A 22,603-nucleotide genomic window follows, 5' to 3' on the forward strand; every position below is an offset into this window, starting at 1 on the left:
CCACACAATACTGATCACTCTTCTACAAAACAAAGTCTCACTATCACCAAAGGTTATTCTCTAAACTGTCTACTAATAAACTCTCGATCCCTCTCTAAAAACAAACATCACATCTACGACCTTCTCACAGATACAAAACCAGACATACTATTCATAACTGAATCATGGTTGGGAGATATGGCTCCAGTCCTGCATGAAGCCGTTCCTCTAGGCTATCAAACGATCACCCAAAATCGTATAGACAAAAAAAAGAGGTGGTCTAGCTGTTGCGTTCAGGCAAACATTACATATCACTTGAGTTGACGACATCTCCATAAAGAATTGTGAGGCTCTTCTAACAAGATGCAATCCTACTCCGTCTTCCTCCTTTAACTTTCTGCTCCTTTACAGACCTCCACCTAGCAAGGCGACATTCCCAGACACACTTCTAGACACAGTTTCAAACCAGATAACAATACACTCCAACCTATGCGTTCTGGGTGACATCAACATTTGGTATGACAAACCCAATATGACCCATCCAAAAACAATCACTGGCTTAGACGTACTGAACCTGCATCGGATTGTCCACAAACCAACACACATCGCTGGACATATCCTAGATGTCATTTTTGCTAATACTGAACTAGTTACCTTTCAAACTATAACTCCAGTCACATGGTCAGACCACCACTTGCTTCCTTTCTAACATAAAACACTAAGCGACTCACCTAAAACTACCTTACATCCATCCACCTATTGGCTGTGGAACAAACTCCATTTGAAACACTTGGAAACACATCTAACATCCAGTACAAATCTGGAAGCAATAAATTCTGTTTAAAATCTATAGGAGTGGCTACAGAAAGCTTTTGACATCCTGATACCACTCAAAACCACACAACAGAACAAAAGAAAAAAAGCGTCTTGGAGAAACATAGAAATAAAAAAGACATACAACAAATTAGAAAGCTGCAACGTACCTGGCTCAAAACAAACGCCAAACAAGACAAACTTCACCTACAGAGAATTAACAGATTATACCAGTCAGCTATCAAAAAAGGTACTATACAGACATAATTCAAAATGCTAAATGTGCAAATAAAGAATTCTATAAAATACTCCATGAATTTCGCAAACCAAATTGCCTCTAAGGAACTCATCCTGTTACTCAAGATTTCACAGACAATCATTACACGGCAAATCATTACACGGACAAAGAAGACACATTGGACGTCTACTTAAAACAGAAACAAAGCACCAGCACTAACCCTTGTACAAAACAATCCAAGAATACTCTAACCCAGCCTCTCTGTTCCTTCCAACACATCTCACACGATGAATTTATGGACCTGGTCAAGGCAAGCAGGCCTGCCGGCAGCCCTTCTGCCCCTGTCCACAACAAACTTTCAAGACAATTCTTTTAGCAACCTCTGCTGCCACTCCAGTAAGAATCATCATCAACGATTCCTTAACTACCGGAATATTTCCAGAAGAACTCAAAGAGTCATACATACGCCCTTTACTGAAGAAAACCAACTTGGACCCGCTGAACCCTGACAACTACAGACCCATTACAAATGGATCTTTCCTGGGCAAACTGATAGAAAGAGCAGCGTTCGCCCAGATGTCACAATTTATTGGAGAATGACAATTTCAGACTTCCAAACAGGATTCCGTCCGGGAAGAGGCACTGAATCTTCCCTCCTTGCCATCTAGGATGACATGAAGAACACATTGGACCGCAAAGGGGCTGCTGCGCTACTTCTCTTGGACCTCTCGGCTGCCTTTGACACGGTTGACCATGACACTCAAACAAAGACTATATGAAGCCGGCATAGAGGGAACTGCTCTAGACTAGATCGCGTCCTACTTTCGAAAAATAACTAATGCCATCCATACCCCACCTTTCTCGTCCAAACCATACTCCACAAAAGCAGGGGTTCCTCAAACACGATCATCTCGCCCATTGCTTTTCCACATCTGCATGAAGTCATAACCGAAACTGATCAATCGATTTCACCTCACGTGCTTTAACTATGCAGATGACACGCAAATACTCCTTCAACTGGAATGCCCCAAAGACATTTGAAAATCCCCAATTTTCAGTTGTCTGAGCCGTGGATCAGTTGATGACTTGAAGCCATCTCAAATTGAATGCTTCCAAAACAAAAATACTCACGTGTGGCGATTGGAAACATTAAGACCAGCTTGCCACCTGGCCTAATGAACTGGGATGACCGCCTAAAGTATCGAAGGAAGTAAGAAACCTCTGAATGACCATGGACTCCAAGCTGTCGATGAATGCCCAAGTGGACAAACTAGCAAGATCAAGCTTTGTCACTCTAAAAACGCTGCGACAAATTTTCCCTCATTTGGGATTTCCACACAAAGTCTAAGCTACCATCTCCCTGGTTACGTCCAAACACGATTACGCCAATAGCCACTACCACAGATCACCTTTAGTGACCATGAAAAGACTACAACGGATTCAGAACTCAGCTGCCATACTACTCTTGCATATCAAACCGCGAGACCACATCTCAACAGCCTTGAAAGCTGTGCATTGGTTACAGATTTCCAGAAGATCCACGTTCAAGCTACTTTGTATCAACCACAAAGCAATACATGGAATGGGACTGCTCTTCATCAGGAATAAAAATCACTGAACACATTCAACAAAAGGAACCTCCGCTCTAAAGGGGCATCTCACCTCAAAATCCCAAGATACAAGAAAAAACCCATGGGTGGCACATCCTTCTCTGTCCAAGCAGCCAAATTATGGAACTCTTTACCCCACCCAACATAAGATCCAACAACCACCTTATCTTCAGAAAACTACTCAAGAATTGGCTCTTCCCCACATAAGCCACTTACGCAAACAGAAATTTACAGCATATCCCTCTGTATAGAAGCATTTATATTCACTATAGATATGTACCCATCTTTGTGTATTGCTTTGTATAATTAGGTTTAATAAAAAAAAAAAAACATTTTTGGTCTACATGTACTTGCTTCCATTGTGCATCTATGCACCTCCATGTACTTGGATCTTTGCGTCCTAATTTTCTCCTGAAAAAGCATATCCAATGCACTACCCTATTTCTCATCCTGTACCTCTATCACTATCTTTAATCTACATATACTTTCCTCCTTTATGCATCTATAAACTTTCAATGTACCTATGGATCTATATTTATCACTTTCTCCTAATTTGTCATTTCCAATGCACTACCCTATTTCTCAGCCTATACTTCTCTCAATATATCTTCTAGCCCAACTGTCTTACTCAACTCAAACTTTTCTACAACTCTTTCCAGTGCACTACCCCATCTCTCACCCTATACATCCATCAATATCTCCTCTACATCCACTCATTTATCCCATACAACTACTATGATCCCCAAAATAACCCTTTCTAGACTCTCTCCTACTCTACCCCTCCTTGCATCATCAGACACCTGTTTTACTATACCGATCCCCCAAAACAAACCTTTCTAAACTCTTCCCTCTGACTCTTCCCCTCAATAACCCTTTTTACTCATCAAAAAGCCTCCTCCTGCTGCTATGACCTAAAAAAGTAAATAAATAAATCAATCATTCACTCTTCTATTCCTCCACTATCCTTTTCAATCAAAATAACAGTAACATGTTCACTTCCCGGATTCCATATTCCACTATACTAATTCACCAATAGTACTTTATGGGTTCCAGAGTAGCGTGCTAGTCACCAATAAAGCGTTTCAACACCCCATCAGGGTTACAAGCGCTATATAAATACAAACCTTTTCCCCTTTTCTACCCCTCCCCAACCCTTCTCAATCCAAATAACTGACTAAAATATCCACCACTCAAATTACTTTCATATTTCACCATACTAATTCACCACTAATCCTTTATGGGTTTCTGGAGTAGCGTGCTTCAACACACCATCAGGGGTAACAAGCGCTATATAAATACAAACCTTTTTTCCTCTTCTATCCTTTTGCTACCCTTCCGAATCCAAAACCCTGACTAACCAATCCACCACTTAAAAATGTACTTGAATGTTTCACTATACTAATTCAACACTAATCCTCTTATGGGTCCCGGAGTAGCGTGCTACTCGCCGAAAACGCGCTTCGACGCCTCGTCAGGGGTAGTAAGCTCTATACAAATGCAATTTGGTTGTTGATATAAATCACCAAAAAGTTGATACTTTGAATGTATGTTGTGCTCATATCTGATGAGAATTTTTTGATTAAATTTGCATTGAATGTACGCATCATCAATTCGTAGTGTGTTTTGCAGTCCCAGTCGCCATCTAGGGACTAGGCCACTTAGTTTTAGAACATATGTTCTGCAGGCATATTTTGCAACACAGCACACATCACAATATACCGATTTATGTTATGTAACAGTGCGCGCTCCTCACCAACATTGTTTATTTGCTTCCTCGATAGGACATCTGTCACCTCGCCAAGCTTGCCTGGTAGGGTGACTAAACCTACTTGCAAAACAAAAGTTAAACTGAGCAGTGACCAAAAACGTTCTGCTGCTTGTCCTTCTTGCAACTAGAAATAAAAATAAGAAAAAGAAATAAAACAGCAATCCCTCTACAAAAACTTCCACTGGCAGGATTCAAGCAACCTCTACTGCCACTGACTGTCAGAGCACACCTTGTACAAGCCTCAACCCTTACCGGGAATGCCCCACAGCCCCCACTCATACACCAACGCATTTTCTTTTGGCTTGTCCCCCCCCAGAGTTCTTACATTCCCAGGGTCTCGTCAGTGTTCCCTTCTGCCAGGCACTCTCACCTGCTCCTTTCCGTATGCTCACCAAGACACCTGTTGCTCCCTTGTGCTTCCACACCACCACCCCCATACTACCCCACCCAAACCCGACAACTACCCGCAGAAACTCCTGCCATACCCTCTACAACGCCACCAGAGGATCTCAGGACAGTCAAGAGCACTAGTTGGGTGCAGTAACTGCTCATATGACAGAGGAGCCTCCATCTGGAGCAGGGTGCGGGAACGCTTCACACACAGTCGCTGGGTTTAAAAAAATGTTGATGCATTGTGCGTGTATTCACGAGTGTGTGCGTGCACGAGGAGCATGAGTGTTGCGGCCGGCTACCACCCTCTTGACGATGTACTGGGGTGATTATGCATTGCCCATCACCGGTAGAATGTTGGCATCACCATAACGTGGGTATTTTTTTTCATAAGGTGTGGGCATCCACGGCCTGATATGCCAGTCCAGACACAATGGTGGCAATCATTGGTAACTGTGGGCATCCATGGAATGACGACACATTTCCAACCCTGGTAGACTGCTGGTCCTCGTATAACGGTGGCAATTTCAGACAACTTGGGAGCATCAATTGCAGGTTGCCCATTGCACACACTGGTAAAATTGTGGCTCTAGCATTAATGTGGCATGCATAGGACAATGGTGCTCATCTGAGTGGGGATCTTAACAGAATAGTGGTTATTCTCATCTTATGTGATTAGATGGTTCAGTGGTGTCTAGAGATGGTGTCATGGAGTGCCATGCATGTTGTGGGTATCCATTGCAAAATGGTGCCTATCCATGGCACACTGTTCACCCTGGTAGGACTGCTAATTCTTGCTATATCATGGAAGTCCACTGAACAATGGTGATCATTCTTGCAAGCAGCCAGGGCACCCAAACCTGTTTTAGGGCAGGACCCTGCATTACTAATTCAAGACATTGGGGGAACTCATGGTATGATAGTGCCTGCATGGTGGTAATTCCTAGCATATTGCGAGCATCCATGATGGGTATGCTAGTGCCATTAATGAAAAAAAATGTTGAATATATTAAATTTCAAGCAGGGTCAGTGTAGACGGGAACCAGTGCAAGCGCACACTTCTGCACATGCTCAGCCAAACAAAGTCTGACCAGCTGAAACCAATTGCATCTTTAAATGCTTGTTTAATATTGTAGATATCGCGCGTCTTACCCAATGGAGCCTGGTGGTACAGGTGGGTGGACAGGAGGCAGCGCTGTATGTCCTGGGGACTTGCTTTCTGCTTGGTGCAAACGTTTTTGCAGAACAGCATCTACAAAGGAATGCGGGCGCACAAAACTACTCATTAATGAACCAAAATAAGCATAACCAAATACTTTGTTACACCAGGGCAATAAAATCATTAAACTCGTCTCAATAAATAATAAAAGAAAACAAGGAAAGGAAGCAAAAATAGCATTTGAGAAACTCATAAGATAGATCCAATACATTCATTTTACCGATAATTCAAATCCACAGCAAAAAACATCATGGGATTCATACAATAACAAGCAGTTGCATAAAACACACAGTGCATACAGATCCCGAAATCTGGTCTGATGGTAATAGAGCAGCCCATTTCGGTCTACGTCTCCACATGTGAAATAGGAAACGGGAGACGGCAAATACGATTGGTTGGGCTGTGTTAGATCGAAGTATTCTTGATGCAACTCTAGAACCCCTGGCAGGATGCGACAGTGGCAGGATCCATACCCTCCTGTAAGCATGGTACTATGGACAAATGAACAGGTCAGGATCAATGGATCTCTGTCACAGAGCAGAATGGGCAACTCTTCTCCAGCTCGGAAGGGGAATGATGCCATCTCACAGTAAATATTCATCGTGGCAGTGTCCCTATCCGAAATTTATTATGCAGAGTTCTAGCAGCCGGGGGCTCAATTGCATTCATACACTCTTCCATTGGGTGGGCATACTTAAACGCCAGACAGGTTGAGGTCAAAGGGCCCACCCCCACCCTCCCAGTCCTATAGAGCCCTTCATCTACATGACTGGCACATGCCATTAAGTGTGGGCTTGGATACACTACATGCAGTCTCTGGGTTCACCCATAGGTTCTTATACCTGATCTCTGTTAAGCAGCGTTTGATAAACCCCCAACCATGGGATCCGAGTGCACCCATGGAGCTTTGAGATTTCATCTAAACCCACCTGACTGAGCACTAGATCTACAAAGGGCCAGATCCTCCTCCAATACATCAAAGGTCTGAGTCTTACTCTGTGGACGTGGGATCTGATACCAAGGTCTAACCAAAGGGGGACAAGTGGGTACTAGCAGGAAGGTTGGTGAGGAGTCACAAAAAAGAATCTTCACCGACTCCATATCATTTGCATTATCATGCCCCCAAAGTTCCCCACAGTATAATGACCCCTCCCAGTGCTTGTAAATTTGTAGAGCAGAGGTTACCGGACAAAAGCTGGAGCCCTGCAGGACCCTCAAGAAACCTCCTGTGTAGTGCTCCAATCTAAATTTACACTTCTGGATTTGGGGAGACCAGCCAAAATACTCATTAAGGGTGTACCCTAGATACTCCAATGTACGGACCCTTCCCAAAGGAATACCATTGAAGATAGGGCGTGACCGGGTGGTATGGCTAGGATTCAAAACAATTTTACCATGTAATCTCCCTACTACATAGATTTCTACCCTGCACTATATTTGGGAAAGGGCCATGCAAATAAACTGGTACAAGCACATCATTCAAGCGTCATTAAGACCAAGAGGTAGACACGACCATGAGAAGCATAATGTTTTGCTATAGGGGACCCTATACACATGGGCGTCCGCAGGGAGGGGCAAGGAGGGGCGATTGCCCCCCCCGGATCACCTGGCCCACCGTACTGGTGCGGGTGCCATTCTTTTTTGTAACGCTGTCCCAGCTCTTGCCGTGACACTAGAATGGATGGATCTTTTAATTTTATGAGCATGCATCTTCATTATATATTTTAGGCCAGCAGCACCAAATCCCCATCATGACGAGTGCTGTGCCACCTATCTTAGGCTGTAAAGAACCGCGCATAAGGTCAAGGACAGCCCCCCACAGTGTTGCCTGTCTGCAGCAGGCCCTGTTTGATGAGCAGGAAAACTGCTGCTGATTGGCAAGATCAACAGAGAAGGTCCAGGCCTGCCTGCACCCCCAGCTTAAAGTAAGTCATAACCTCTCCTGTTTTCTGTCTCTGTCTAGCTCCTCACTTGATCAAAACTGTGACTCGTCTGCAAGAACTGCCTCTTACTCTCCCTTTCATTTGCTTCATTCGCTCCCCTGTGAAATCGATCTAAAAAGGAAGTAATAGCTTTTGTTGGGAATGTCTTTTTCTGACATTTTGTAACCCAAAGTGCAGCCTCGGAATGGACGTTAGACCGATCTATGTGCACCCACTACAGCAGACACTTTATTTATGAAAATACCTGCCCGCGGGACACCTATATAGGGATTCCGCTTTGAGAAGGTACTCTCAGAGAAGAGATATGCCATGTACGTGGCAGTCACACCTGCTTCATAGAATGCTCTGTACAGCACTCTCTCCCGTACACCATACGATATGTAAATATTTTGCTTTAATGGCACTTAGGTGAATTTTTTTGATCTGACTATGTGAGTGTTTTAACCGTAGTCCTCGGAACAAGCAGCGCTTGCATTGTAAAAGGACAGAGTCCAGCTCTGAATGTGCCTCGGTCCCACACAGAGCAGCACCACAGCGGCCAGGTGCACTTGGGGACGTGAATGCTTCGGAGCCAACGCGCCTAGACATCCTCATGGTCAAGGGAGGCTGGCGACCTAACACACTGGCTTTCACCCTTACCCCCTGGTGGTCGGGGCTACAGTAATGCATATTTTAAGCCGTGGCGCGGACGGGCCTTCGAGGCTGGGGCGCGGTGCACTGAGGGGGTGGGCACCTGACCTCGGCTCTCGTCTGTTGGGGCTGTGTGTGAGGGCCAGACCCGCCAGAGGGAAGGAGCGCCCAGGAAGGGGCCTACTCAGAGCTCCAGCCAGCTAATGCCCTGGTACTGAGAGGGGAAGGACACCTGTGTGAGAAACGCTTCCACCTCAGGGGGCAGGAGGCCTGGAAGGTGTGTGCTCTGAGCTCCTGTATCAAACAACAACCTGAACTAGTCAAGTAAAAGAACCTAACCTAGGGGGATGGGAGGTGTCAGAAAACAAATTGATTCTGAAACACACCAATTATAGAAAAAGGGAAAAATTGTCCTTTTCTTGAGTCCCCTCACTCACCAGGGTTTCCCCACAGTGACATGCTTCATCATTGGGGTCCTCCCAGTCCTCTACGGACTGAGGCGTGCTGCGACTTGCGAATTACGTAGGAGCACTAAAAAAATCAGACTATGTGTAGTGCAAGTGAAAGAGTGGAGTGGAATTTAAAATTGATCAGCTAGTGGGCCAAATAAACTTTACTAATGCTCTAAGCTGAAAAAATTAAAAATGGGGTGATATGCTAAAGTCCCTAGTTATAATGAATAGGTGTACCTAGCATATGGTCTGGTCAACTAGTTTCGAGCTTCCCCAGCTCTTCGTCAGGACAACACCGGGACCAGCCCAGTGAGACAGTGCCACTCCTAGTTAACCTTAATAAGGTGCAAAATGTGAGACGCTGCAACTGTAAGGCATGCGTAACTTGTGATACATACGTAATGTATGTCAGGCGAAATTTTTTACAAGACATTAATATGCCTCATGGTAAACGGTGGGGCAATGGCGATCTTGTACATTTGTACACGGACAGCCACGCTTCTGAACACCTACTTGGGCCAACACCAACCGGACCGCATTCTGAGCTCCTACCACAGTCCTGAACCAGAGGGTCTGGAGGGGGGTGGGGGTTGAGTAAGGGGAGGCACATGCCTGTGGCACCCCCTATAGATGGTGCAGTGTGTGTGACAGGCATTCCAACCTCAGACGACAGGAGGCCAGGATGAGGCCTGCTCAGAGCAGCTTCAGCAACAAACAGACCTGGACACGGGGTGACGGGGATAGGGGGCACCTGCCCCAAGCACCCTTAGGAGATGCTGCATGTGAGGCCTGGACCAACTTGAGAACAGGAAAAGCAAGCAAAGGGTCAACCAAAAGTATCAACTATAGAGCTGTGCACAAACAGGGCCTTGCAGCCAAAGGTGTGTGGGAGAAAAGTTCACCCCGTAGTATGGAGCAGTCGCCGGCCACTTACGGGCACAGGGCCAGCCCCTGCTCCACCTGACTCCAACAGTGCCCTGTGGAGGGAAAAACATATACCACACTGTCTGGGGAAGTTTGAACGCATTTGAGTATGTCAGGACATTATACTTGATAGGCAGCCACCAGTATCACGTCCTGGTAGAATCCATCCATGCCACCTGCCTGTCTTCCTCTAAGCTCCCATCCACCTGTCTGCCTCTACCCTCCCATCCACCTGCCTCCTCTAAGCTCCCATCCACCTGCCGCCTCTGAGCACCCATCCACCTGCCGCCTCTGAGCACCCATCCACCTGCCTCTGTAACCTACTATCCATCTGCCTTTCTCCCATCCTGCTGCCTCCTCTAAGCTCCCACCCACCTGCCTCTAACCTGCTATCCACCTGCCTCCCATTCACCTGCCTCTTCTAACCTTCCACCCACTTGCCTGCCTTTAACCTACCATCCACCTGCCTGCAAACTCCCATCCACCTGCCTTTCTCCCATCCACCCTTTTACTATTTCCACACCACTCGACTCTGATGACCAACCCGCTGTTTTGTTTTTATTTCATTTATTTAAATGTGCGCTGCATACACACGACTGCATGGACTGTATATTAGGTGTGATGTTCTATTGCCTCAGCCTCTTTGTATAAGTTTGTTATGTTATGTTGAAGGGAATTTATTGAACGCGCATACACCCAAGGTCTCTTGGCGCCGAATTGGAAACTACCCAGAAGCAGTCTCTGTGGCTCTTTGCACACAACCGGATAGACGCGAGTGCACATGGTGTACATATTACACAGAATATCTATAGATATAAAATACTTGTGGAGCTCAGCAGTGCCATCGAGGTAGCCTGTCTGTCACGTGGACAGGAATGACCTAGGAAGTGCAGAGAGCTTGGAAAATAGCAAGGGGGCATTCACAGCTGCATGGCTCCTCCTGCGCCCCACTGTTTCTTGTGTCCCACCTAGCACACATCATGTCGGAGGATGGTGATTACTTTAACATTTTTCCCGGCCCCTGGAAAAATTTCTGCGGACGCCCATGCCTATACAGCCTAAACTGTGATTAAGATTTTTGGGTACAGTACATAAGTTCTGCTGCCATGTGCTCCCTAAATACGAGACTGACAGAAGTGTTCACATTTACAATATAAGTACCTTTCAATCCATATGCCTGATAATGCAACGCTCCAGCAGGCCATACACTCCGAGAGACCCCTAGAGGGACGAATAAGAGAAGTATGTTCGAAGTCACCGTCCTCCGACAAGATCTTCGTAATATTTCAGAGAGAGTAACCCATGCAGAAGAAAGAACATCAGAAATAGAAGATGTGATTCTTGCTCTTCACGAGGAAATCCCGGAACTGCGAACCACTCTGAAAGATGTGGCCTGGAGGGTGGATGATGCCAAAAATTGCACACAAAGGAACAAGATACATTTTATTGGCTCTCTGTAAGGGATCAATGCTCGAGCACGGGGGCATTTCTGGAAAAATGGTTGAAAGACTCCCTCCCAACGGCACCATTCTCCACATGCTTTGTGACCGAGGGGGCCCACAGGGCTTGGAGTGCCAAGCCAACTGAGGGTGACCCCCACGCCCACTTATTGCTCATTTCCTGAACTACTAAGATCAGGACTTGACACAGGAGGAAATGAGGCGCACGGGAGAGATTCGCCATGCCCAATCTACAGTACTCCAGAAATACAAGAACTGCGCACCTTTGATTCAATCAAAATGAAACTCCAGACGATGAACATCCAGTACATGCTGCCGTTCCCAGCCAAGCTTAAAGTTATCTTTGAGAAAAAGGCTGCCCTTTTCCAAACCCCAAAAGGAGGCATTGACCTATATAGAAGAGAGCCTACCCCGCAGCAGGGCAGATCTATAGGGAACGACAACATGGAGATAAGCGGCAGAGAGCAAGTCCCAAAACTCAGAGGTCGAGCAGGGGACACAGTGGAGTCACTACAAGTAACATGCGAACGGGGGACTCACCTCCGATAAAGTGTCAGACCTTGAAACTGGGTCTATCCTCAGACAGTGAGGATGGGTGGGTGAAGAAGAAACCACAAATGATGTCGGGGGAGATACCACACCTGACCTTTCTGAACATGAACATTCCACAGACTCTGAAGAGGACCAGTCTTTGCTGGTATCAATAGCGAATTTGAAAGCAGAGTCACAGGCCCAAACAATCCCTGAATCTGGTATGGACACCATAAGATGAGAGAGTTAACTGAATGAGCTAACGGGCCCGGTGAAGCTCTGGAGGTAGCAAAGTCAGCAGCCTGCTCCTCCGCAGTGCCCTTGGTTGCAAGTGCAAAGTTTTGTTCACCTAACTTTCTTCTTTTACCACCACAGACTCAAAACTAACTAGTTCATGACCAAGTAGGGGGTTTTCTAAGGTTCCCGGGAGGAATTTTGAACCAGGGAGGGGGCGGGAGACCAGCCTCTCTGATCTACCTGCGACACAGTTGTCATGTTGACGAGAGGAATAAGTGCGCAGAGGGTGGGGAAGAGTTGGGGTGTAGTTGGGTTTAACTGTTGGGTAGGGGACGAGTTCTTCAAGCATGTGGATTGGAATACACATATATTGACACTGATGCAGACATCTGGTGATGCAGCCAAACACCATCACACCACCCAGATGAGCTGGGCAGAAAACAGATAACGGGAGGTACTCGATACATGGAATGTCAACGGGCTGGGAAATAAGATTAAATGAGGGCTGTTTGCCACATACATTAGGAGATTGAAACCAGAGGTAGTCCTATTACAGGAAACCTATCTGCAGGGCTCCCACTGCGGAATCTTGTGCATGGTGGCTTACAAGATGCTCGCCCACATGGAATTCATGACAGGCTCTGACGGAGTAGCAATTTCCATCAGGACACCCCTCCCCCCCTCCCCCATTTAGATAGAAAAAGCATGGGCGGATCCCAATGGGACATATATGGCAGTCCAGGGACTCTGGGGATAAAGATATAACCCTGGTCAGTGTGTACACGCCCCGACAACATAAACGATGGACGAATAGAAGGGATACTTTTGGAGTCAGGCTCCTTTAGACACATAACTGGGAGAGATTGATGTAGTGAACCCAAGCCTGAATCACACTAGTCTGACCACGGCCTTTCAGGGGAAAACAGCCCTAGTAGGATTCGTGATGAACCTGGGACTGTCAGATTTATGGCATCGTGGCCACCCGGAAACACAAACCAATTCATACTGCTCAGGTGCCCATAAGGTATTCTTCAGACTACAGTTTGCCCACGCTGGGGATGTAGATGAAATGTAGAGAGCAGAATACCTGGCAAGGGGTCTAGCAGACCACTCGCCATTGTGGCTTACACTTGGGGCACAATCGCGTAGGTCCGAGACTGGCTGTAGAGGGACAAGGCTATTGAACGGGAGATTAGAGCAGACACGGAACTGTATTTTAATGAAAAAGATTGTTGTCCTCAGCTGTCACACTATGGGAGGCCTACAAAACAGGACTGAGAGACAGGGCGCACAACATCGTAGTGTACAAAAAAAAAAAAAAAAAAAAGAGACAAGGGAAATCTCAGTCTTGGAGGCAAAATTTGTGCAGCAATAGGGGAGGGTTGGGGCAACAACAGACGCCGCTATACCGCAAAACATCACGATTATCCGCAAAGAATATCAAGCACTAGCATAAAAAGAGGCCCGTACCGCAATCCTGGCCACACATTGGTGTCTTTATGATGCAGGCAATAAAGCAGGGAGACTGCTTGCATGGCTGGGCAGGAGGGAGGTGGAGGGGAGTCCGGTGTATGCCATACATAGTGAAAATGGCAACACCTATGTTACAGCTGGCGAGATCGCAAATGTTTGCCCGATATTATGCTGCCTTCTACAGAGCATGCCCACTACCTGATACTCCCTAGATAGAAGATTATCATGGAAGGGTGAAGGTCCAAACTAACAGCGGATGCCTGCCAAACATTAGGAGGAGGACGCGACTCTCGCGGAGATGCCGATGGCCATAGGAGACCTAAAAGCTGGGAAAAACCCGGGCCGTAATGGCATACTGGCAGAACTCTAAGAGAAAGGCTGGGTTACTGAGTCCATACCTGCTTTAACTGTTCACGGAGGCAAAAGAAAGTGGCACCCTTCCACTGGATCTCCGGAGTGCTACAATAGTTGTAACACATAAACCGAGAAAGACCACGACAGATTGGAGCTCCTATCGCCTGATCTCTCTTGAACATTGAGACAAAAATGCTGGCCTCGATCCTGGCGAAGTAGCTCTTGAAGGTTATTACTGCTCTAATTCATTATGACCAATCAGGGTTTATGCCAAAGAGTTAAACTGGGTTCTACCTTTGTAGGCTATATAATTGGCTCCAGACAATACAGCACAGAGATGACCCTCACATGCTACTATCCCTGGATGCTGAGAATGCTTTTGATGTTGTCCATTGGCCGTTACGGAGACAGGTCTTGGTGAAATATGAGTTTGGCTCTAGATTTCGTGCCTGGATAGCATTGCTCTACTACAAAGATCCAGTGGCCTGTGTGAGGGTAAACAGGGACTGATCCACAGAATTCCCTATTTAGAGGGGGCACATGGCAGTGCTCACCCTAGTTATGGAATCTCTAGCGTGCATAGTTCAACCACACCCATGTATTACAGGGTTTAAGCAAGTAGAGAAAGTGATGGGGATGAATGGATCTCTATATGCCAACATTTTACAGTGTCACAAACCCATGCACAACACTCCTTGAACTCTCACAAGTTTGAATAATATGTGGCACACGCAGGTTATAGGATTAACTGGGACAATCTAGGAGACCAGACAGGAGCCACTTTGACACACGCTGCCCCATGACAGTTGTGAGTGGACAGAGGGGTTACACTATCTAGGTGTATATGTAACCACAAGCAAGGAAGATAGTCTCGAATGCAAAATTGACAGGGTCGTGGCAGATTTCTAAGGGAATTTAGAAAGAAGGAAAATGCTGCAGTTTACAGTATTGGGTAGGGCCGCAGTGTGCAAGATGATAACACTACCGAAACGTTTATACATTCTACAAAACATACTATAATATCCTGAAGGAAATATTTGACAAGATAGAAGGGCAAGTCCAGACATTACTTTGGAATGGGGGATACACGACCATGGCACTGCGTACACTACAGAGGAATCAATATAATGGGAACATTGCCCTTCCAGATATGAAAGCATATTATTGGGTGGCTCACTTAACAGTAGTTAATAACTGGCGCTATATACCTGGTGACCACCTGATCTATGCTTTAGAGAGGACCCAATTCCAAATTCACTCATATAGACTACCTCTAGGGTGTGAAAGGGGTAAAGAAGCTTTTAGCAATCCACGTGACCATAGAAGCCTGGAAAGCAGGTGGGTGGGGGGAAGAAGGTGGATAAAATGGGATGTGCAGGTCACCCGTAAAACTCCTCTGGGTGTGAACACATCAGAAGGAGATTAGAAAGTTGAAGGGTTTTTAGACTTAAGACACCCTCTAGGCTGGGAGACAAGGAAGTGGTGCTCTGATCCCCTATAGCTCTCTCCAAAGAGACTTTCAGTTTAGCACAGCACAACTTTACAAATACCTCCAACTTCACCATGCCTGGACAGCTGAGGGACTGGATATAGAAAACATTCCGGACTATACACCATTAGAGGAGAGACTGCTTATGGAGGAGATTTAAGATAAGGCAGTGTTTTGGACATATAGATTCATTAACAATAACAGGCCGACTCCTACTATACTAAGGATACAATGGGAAATTAGGTGCCCCCGAGGGAAGTCGCAAATAATTCCCGACTTAGGCTGACCCAATTAAAAATCCTCCGCAGGACCCATTATGACTAGGCCCGCTTGCATTGCTTTGGCAGGGTGGACTCCTCCAGTTGTCTCTGCTGCGGTGCGTAGAGGGTCGTCCATTCACATGCTGTGGGAGTGCCCTAGCATTAGTCAGTACTGGACCGCTATATTAGAAGAACTCAGAGTGTTGGGAGAAATTATAACAATGGACCCTAAATATATCATGTTGGGTATACCCACAGAGGCCGATATCCCTTAAGCCAAACTTCTATTTAGCAACTGGGCCTTGTCGTGGTAAAGCACAATGTGGTCAAGCACTGGGGCGCCACAGATCCTCCAACTCTGAGGGAACTGAAAAATAGGGTGGACCGCTCTATGGCAGCAGAAAACGTCACAAATAATGCCAAAGGAAGATTATCAAAATACGGGTTCCCTGGTTAAGGTACTATGCTATAGATATGGGAGACAGCAAGTAACTGCCCCAACTCACACAACCCCCATAATAGGCTACTGCCTATGTAACAAAATATCATCTGACTGTTGACTGATCACTGCAAATACATTGGTACTGCAATGAATTGATGTAAAGTTTGAACGATTGCGCATTCACTCCCTTGTGCCTATGGTTTCTTGGAGCGTTCACAAGCTTGATAAGTTTGCAGAAAACTCTAATAAAATACTTTGGGGGGAAAAGTACCACCTTTCAAGGTTTAGAATTAAACAGCAGGACTCACACTGCCCATTTGCAGCCAAAGCCATTTTGTCATTTTCTCTTTTCGGGGGGCATTTGCCACTGGTTGTTTAAATGATTCAATATTGATCTGACCTATTCAAACACATGGAGGCACAAGAGACAATTGATCAAAGACATCAGAGAACGCAAGGCTATGTTATTTTGTTGCCTAGTTAACAGCCCTGGAGATGATTAAATGAAAATAAGCACAGTCCAAGATTACCTTAGCATTCCACATAAAAAATTACAACACACTCTGCTTCTGGCTTATTGTCTAGAATAACCACATGAAAGACTGTCAAGCACTACAAAACCCATCAGGAGTATCTGCATTATAGACCAAAAGTTCAGATCTCTACCTGGTTGCACTCCGAATAAGAGTAAAACTGAACGAATGAGCTCAAAGTCTGGGGCACATCAGAGAAGTGGACAGAATCCATGCAGAGAAAGAGCAATTGAAATCAGGCAATCAACCAGTTTGGCCTACTACATTTTTCATGCTCCAGTTCTATATACTTTATTTTGGGATTTGGTGAGGAGAATTACATCAACATTTTAATATCAACCTCCAGTTACATTAACTTTAAAATATTGACTACCGCTATATCATCAAGGTAAGTAGAAGTGGTGTTAGAGCATTATTTTTTTTATTTCCCTATATGTGCCTACCATGATGATACAGTGGTGACCAATATTATTGGACAGATCTATGCGCAGATTCAAATTATTACACTTGATATTTTAACAAAGATTTAACCCGGAATTGACATGTTGAAAAGTTACTAGCCTTTATCTAGAACACAACTCCTCTTCTACCCCTTTTAGGAATGGTGTGCCTTAGGATCACAGGTGGAGAAATAACCTGTGGTGTGCACTGAGCTGCTGAAAGGGGTAACTGTAAGATTCATTGCGTTGTCCCCATGCTAGAGTTGAGGAACCTAGATCTGCAGTAGTCAAACTGTATTGAGAACCGTAAAGAGGAACATGTACGTACTGAAAAATTCTTTACTTCCCTCCCGGCATGAACAGTGGAAGGGTGCAACATAGGCAGACTGACTCAGAAGGCCTATTGAATGGACTTTAAACTTTGCATTAGGGAAAGCCACAATAGAGTCTAATCTGATTATATTGGCGACAGAGCAGACAGACAGTTGGGAAATGCAGTGCTTGCAACAAGGCTATGAGCTGAGTAGATGGGTCAGCATCTCAACCACACCTGAATGGAGAGATGGTAATCCCAGCAACAAGTGTCAGGCAAAACTAAGCCCCATTCTGTGAACATGGAGCTATCACCATTAAACCTATGCAGCCACAGCTTTTCCAATATATTTACTCTGGTGTTTCAGGTCCCGTAAATGCTCTTCAGCTTTCAGAGCCCTCCGTTCCTGCTCCCGCTTCTCTTTCACGGATTTAGTGAATTGCTCCTTCAGCCGATTGCTGGGGCGACTTTCCACCCAGCTTTTCTTTTCTGCCTTTAAAAGGAAAGAATACATAATCACAGGGCTTGCATCAAATTGAAAGGAGCCGCATGCTATAACCAATCATGGTTACACTGTATCCTGACATGGATCACCCTCTGTTGGATGTAGGACGGAACCACGCATGCCTTTACAATGCGTCCTTAACAGCACGTATGTCTTTAGAGCACATGTCTTTAACCCGCAAAATTCTTACCAGGAATTTGCCCTAAACATACTTGCCTTTACAACAAAAATGTGAGCATTTTGCAGAGTACATTATATACACACACACACATACACACTCAAAAACCACAGGTTTCTTAGAATTCACGGAAAAGACTACGGTTACAGGGACGTTCTAGTTAGGCTGACATTTCACTCGTACAAAACCAGAGAAATTCAGCCGTTATAGTTAGCTGAGCGAACTATAAGTCACGCAATACACTGCTTAGGACCTCACATATTACATCACTCATGACATGGGCAGTGACATCACTGACATCTCAAATGACATCACTGATGACAGTGATGACATCCAGTGACTGTTGAAAAGTTTGAGAGTGAAATATATATATCAAGGTGCATTGTTGAATCAGTGGATGTATGAGTGACTGTATGGATGACTCAGTGGGTGCGTGACTACTGTATAAGTGATTGTTTGTGGGTGAGTGACTGGTTGTGTGAATGCGTGTATCTGTCAGTTGATGTCTAAGTGGGTGTAGGAGTGTGTTAGTGGGTACGTGAATGGCTATACGGGTGATTGATTAGTTGTCTGACTAAGTCTATGGTTGTGTGGGTGAGGTGTGTGACCCCTGTATGGATCAGTGAATGGGCGAGTCAGTGGCTGAATGGGGAAGTGTTTCATGTGTAAGAAGTTGTATGAGTGAATGTCTGTGTATGACTGTCGGTGACTGAGTGCATGGGTCAGTATGGGTGAGTAACTGATGTGAAAGGCAGTGTATGGGAGTGATTTGGTGACTGAATGCATGAGTGAATGTGAGTGGCTATATGGATGAGAGCATGATTCTGTCAGCGACTGTATAGCTGAGTAAGTATGTGTTACTATTTGTATCAGTAAGTGGGTGTGTGTATAAATGTTTGGGTAAGTAAGTGGCTGTAAGCCAATTAGATCACAGGCTTGAGATCAGGAGGGTTAGCAGATCCTCCGCGGCCATATTTGTATATCTGAGGAATCTTTAAATTTCTGCCAAATTTGGTTTAATTCTGTTAAGCAGTTCGCGCTGTAGCGGAGTCAACAGTTTCCTATGGAAAATAACAGAGGAAAAGTGTTTTGGGGACCCCTCCTTTTTCTCAGCCCCCAGCTTGACAAATCACCCCAAAACTTTCAACACAGCAGGTGACCGGACCACCCCATTAGTTTTGAAAATTCTGCACAGATTGGTCAAACGGCACCAAAGATATTAGCAAAAGAAAAATGCTTTTTGAATAGAAACAAGGTCCCAACTATAACTACCTACTGGCGACCCCCAGTAGGTAATCTAGATATAAATATATACTGATATTTATACATACGCACACATACATCTACATGCCAATATCTGCATATCAATTTATCTATATATTTCCCCCCCACAAAAAAAAAAAGTTACAAGGATGTTCTAGTTAGGAAGCAAAATGAAATTCAATGGAATAAAACCCAAGGTTACAGGGTCATTCTAGTAATTCTCAGATTCCACTCCTACATAATCTGCATAGCTGTATGGGTGAGTGTCTGTGTTAGTGGCTGTATGGGTGAGTGTGTGTGTGAGTGGCTGTACTGCACAGTGGTTGGATGCGCAAGTGTGCGCGCATATGTGTGTGGGGGCATATGTGTGGGGGGCGCGCGCATATGTGTGGGGGGCGCGCGCATATGTGTGGGGGGCGCGCGCATATGTGTGGGGGGGCGCGCGCATGTGTGGGGGGGCGCAAGCAGATGCACGGGGGCGCGCGCCTGTGTGGGGGGGCGCGAGCAGATGCACGGGGGCGCGCGAGCAGATGCACGGGGGCACGCGAGCAGATGCACGGGGGCACGCGAGCAGATGAACGGGGGCACGCGAGCAGATGCACGGGGGCACGCGAGCAGATGCACGGGGGCACGCGAGCAGATGCACGGGGGCACGCGAGCAGATGCACGGGGGCATGAGCAGATGAACGGGTGTGCGTGAGTATGGAAGTGGCTATCAGTTGCTGTGTGAGATTCTCTAGGAGTGGCTGTGTGAAGGGCTTGATGTGTGGGTGAGTAGGTGGGTGTATGGGCATGTGTGTGTGTGAGTGGCTGTTTTGCACAGTAAGTATCTGTGTGAGTGGCTGCATAGGTAAGTGGGTGGGTGCTTGTATTGATGTGGGAAGGGATATGCAAGTGGTTTTGTGGTGCAGTGAATGTATGTATGAGTGGCTGAATGAATGTGTGAGTACCTCTGTTAGTAGCTGTTTGGTCAAGTGAGTTGCTGTATGAGTGAGTGGATGTATGCCAGTAGTTGTATGGGCCTGTGAATGGCTATGCCGGTGTGCGAGTAGGTGCACAAGAGGTTGTATGGAGGTGTAAGTGGTTCTGTGGATGAGGTCATCAGTAATGTCATTTGAGATGTTAGTGATGTCACGGACCATGTCATGAGTGATGTAATATGGGAGGTAATAAGCAATGCATTGCCGGGTCATGAGGTATTGTCAGCTATAACTGCTGAATTTTAAAGGTTATGCACGAGTGAAATCTGAGCCTAACAACCCTGAAACCTTTGTTTTTTCACTGAATTTCTAAAGTTCAATGTTATTGCCTAACTGTAACCTGTATCCTTTGAAAGTGGGCATGTAAGTAGATGTATAGGTCGTGAGTGGGTGGGTGTATGAGTGGCTGCATAAGTCAGTGACTGGGGGTGAGTGATTTATGTGTGTGTCTTCATGAGTGTATAAGTGGGTGTGAGTAGTTTTGATGGTCTGTGAGATGGTGTGTGACTGTATGGGTCTGTGAATGAGTATGTGAGTAGCTGTGTGGGTGAGAGCTTGTGAGTAGCTCTATGAGTCTGTAAGTGGGTGTGTGAGTGGCTGTGGGGGGGTCCGTGAGTTACACACTACTAAGGTAGATGGGGCAGAGGCCAAAAGAGTGAGCCTCCAGGTAATTTTGCACTTCTGCATACTCGTAGTCATTTAAAGGGAGAACCATGGTCTCTGCTCTTACCAGAGAGGCCAAGAAGGAACCCACTCGTCAGTCACTTCAGATTGCACTTTGATAGATCAACAATGCATTCACCTTCATCAAGAATTCCAGATCATTTTTCAATGTGGAATTGTCGAGAAAACACACTTGCTTTGCCTTCGTCAAGCCCAGGAAGTTAGGATCATTTGTCCTTTACAGAAGTGGAGCTTTGACTGGGGCACGTGCTATGTTTCTATTTGTAAGTGCTTCCCGTTGAGGTTTAATTTCTTTTAAAATGAGCAACAGGGCCAGAAAAGAACCTAATTTGCTCGTTTATCCAACAAGAGCACATAGTTTTGCACAAAATGTCTTCCCAACTAGAGTACTTTCTATTGGTTAATTAGTGCTATCTCGTCGGGTAAATGTCTAGGGCGTATTCTACACTACAGGTGCGTAATGGACGAGGAAATGTCTCCAGCGTCTTGTGTGCATTTGGGCAATGTGATTGTTCCTCGAGCGTCTTCATCCAGAAATGTGTAATATGAATGTTAATGAATGTTCTTACAGAGTAATCGACTAAAAAGAGTTGAATCTCCACCAAACAAGGGTAATTCCTCCTAACTGTATAAATCAAGTGCTTCTTTGTTTGGTGTAGATGTCCTCATATTCCTCTGCATCAAGGACACTTCACAAAAAATTGGCTGGAACCGCACTGAGGGCCTTTTGGTAAGCTGGCCACCATCTTGGCAAAAGGCAGTAAGACTTTTTAGATGGACAGAGCAGGGCCAGACTGGTGGAGCTTCCAGGCGATTTTGCACATTTGCCTACTCATAGTAATTTGAAGGGAAGAGAGGGACCGTGTGGCCCCGCTCTTCAGGCCAATTTAGTCCCTGGGGTCCCGTCCCCTGGAGCCCAGCCAAATTATTTGGGGGGGGGGGGGGGGGGGGGAGGGGAGGGGGAGTTAGCTCGTGAGAACACTTTATCGAGCCAGACGATCGTGCGGAGACGGGTGCATTTATTCACCGACACACTTCTATCATTGAAATGTTTGAAGTGACAATTTCACTGTCCGGATATATGTATTTTCAAATCAACTGGTCTAATACATTGACAATGGTCATGTGAAAACACAAAGCATACACTGCGAGCCCTTAAGAAGTTAGATTGTGGACGAAACACGTTGGAGATTGCAAAAACGCTTTTAAAAGAAAAATGAATAAAGGATGAAGTTCAATATTTCAAGATCATATTGACTCTTCTTTGGGAAAAGAGTTTTGTCTTAAACCTACTTTACTGTGCATTTTACACATTTGATGCTTATAAGTGTGCTGGGCTGTTTCTGAGACACGACATCATTATAATCTCTAAATGTCCATCATGACATAAGGTAATTTTTTTCCTCAAAACCTCCGGAGGAACCCGCCTGTCTCCTTTAAACACATTTGACTCATTGCTTAATTCATTTTTCACCTCCCCAAAAGGTCTCAACTC

At 45.6% G+C, this 22,603-nt stretch overlaps 1 protein-coding gene across 1 annotated transcript in view; it reads right to left on the bottom strand.

Annotated features, from left to right (window-relative positions):
• LOC146785150 (uncharacterized) overlaps window positions 1-22,603 on the bottom strand; it is a 161,657-nt gene that overhangs the window by 46,490 nt on the left and 92,564 nt on the right. The window contains exons 5-6 of the mRNA XM_085633906.1: window positions 17,853-17,991; window positions 5,951-6,050 (exon numbers count right to left, since the gene is read on the bottom strand). Coding sequence (XP_085490032.1) covers window positions 5,951-6,050; window positions 17,853-17,991 — 239 coding nt within the window. The remainder of the gene's footprint in view (window positions 1-5,950; window positions 6,051-17,852; window positions 17,992-22,603) is intronic.

Source organism: Triturus cristatus, chromosome 11, assembly GCF_964204655.1.
Source record: "Triturus cristatus chromosome 11, aTriCri1.1, whole genome shotgun sequence".
NCBI classification, from domain to species: Eukaryota; Metazoa; Chordata; class Amphibia; order Caudata; family Salamandridae; genus Triturus; species Triturus cristatus.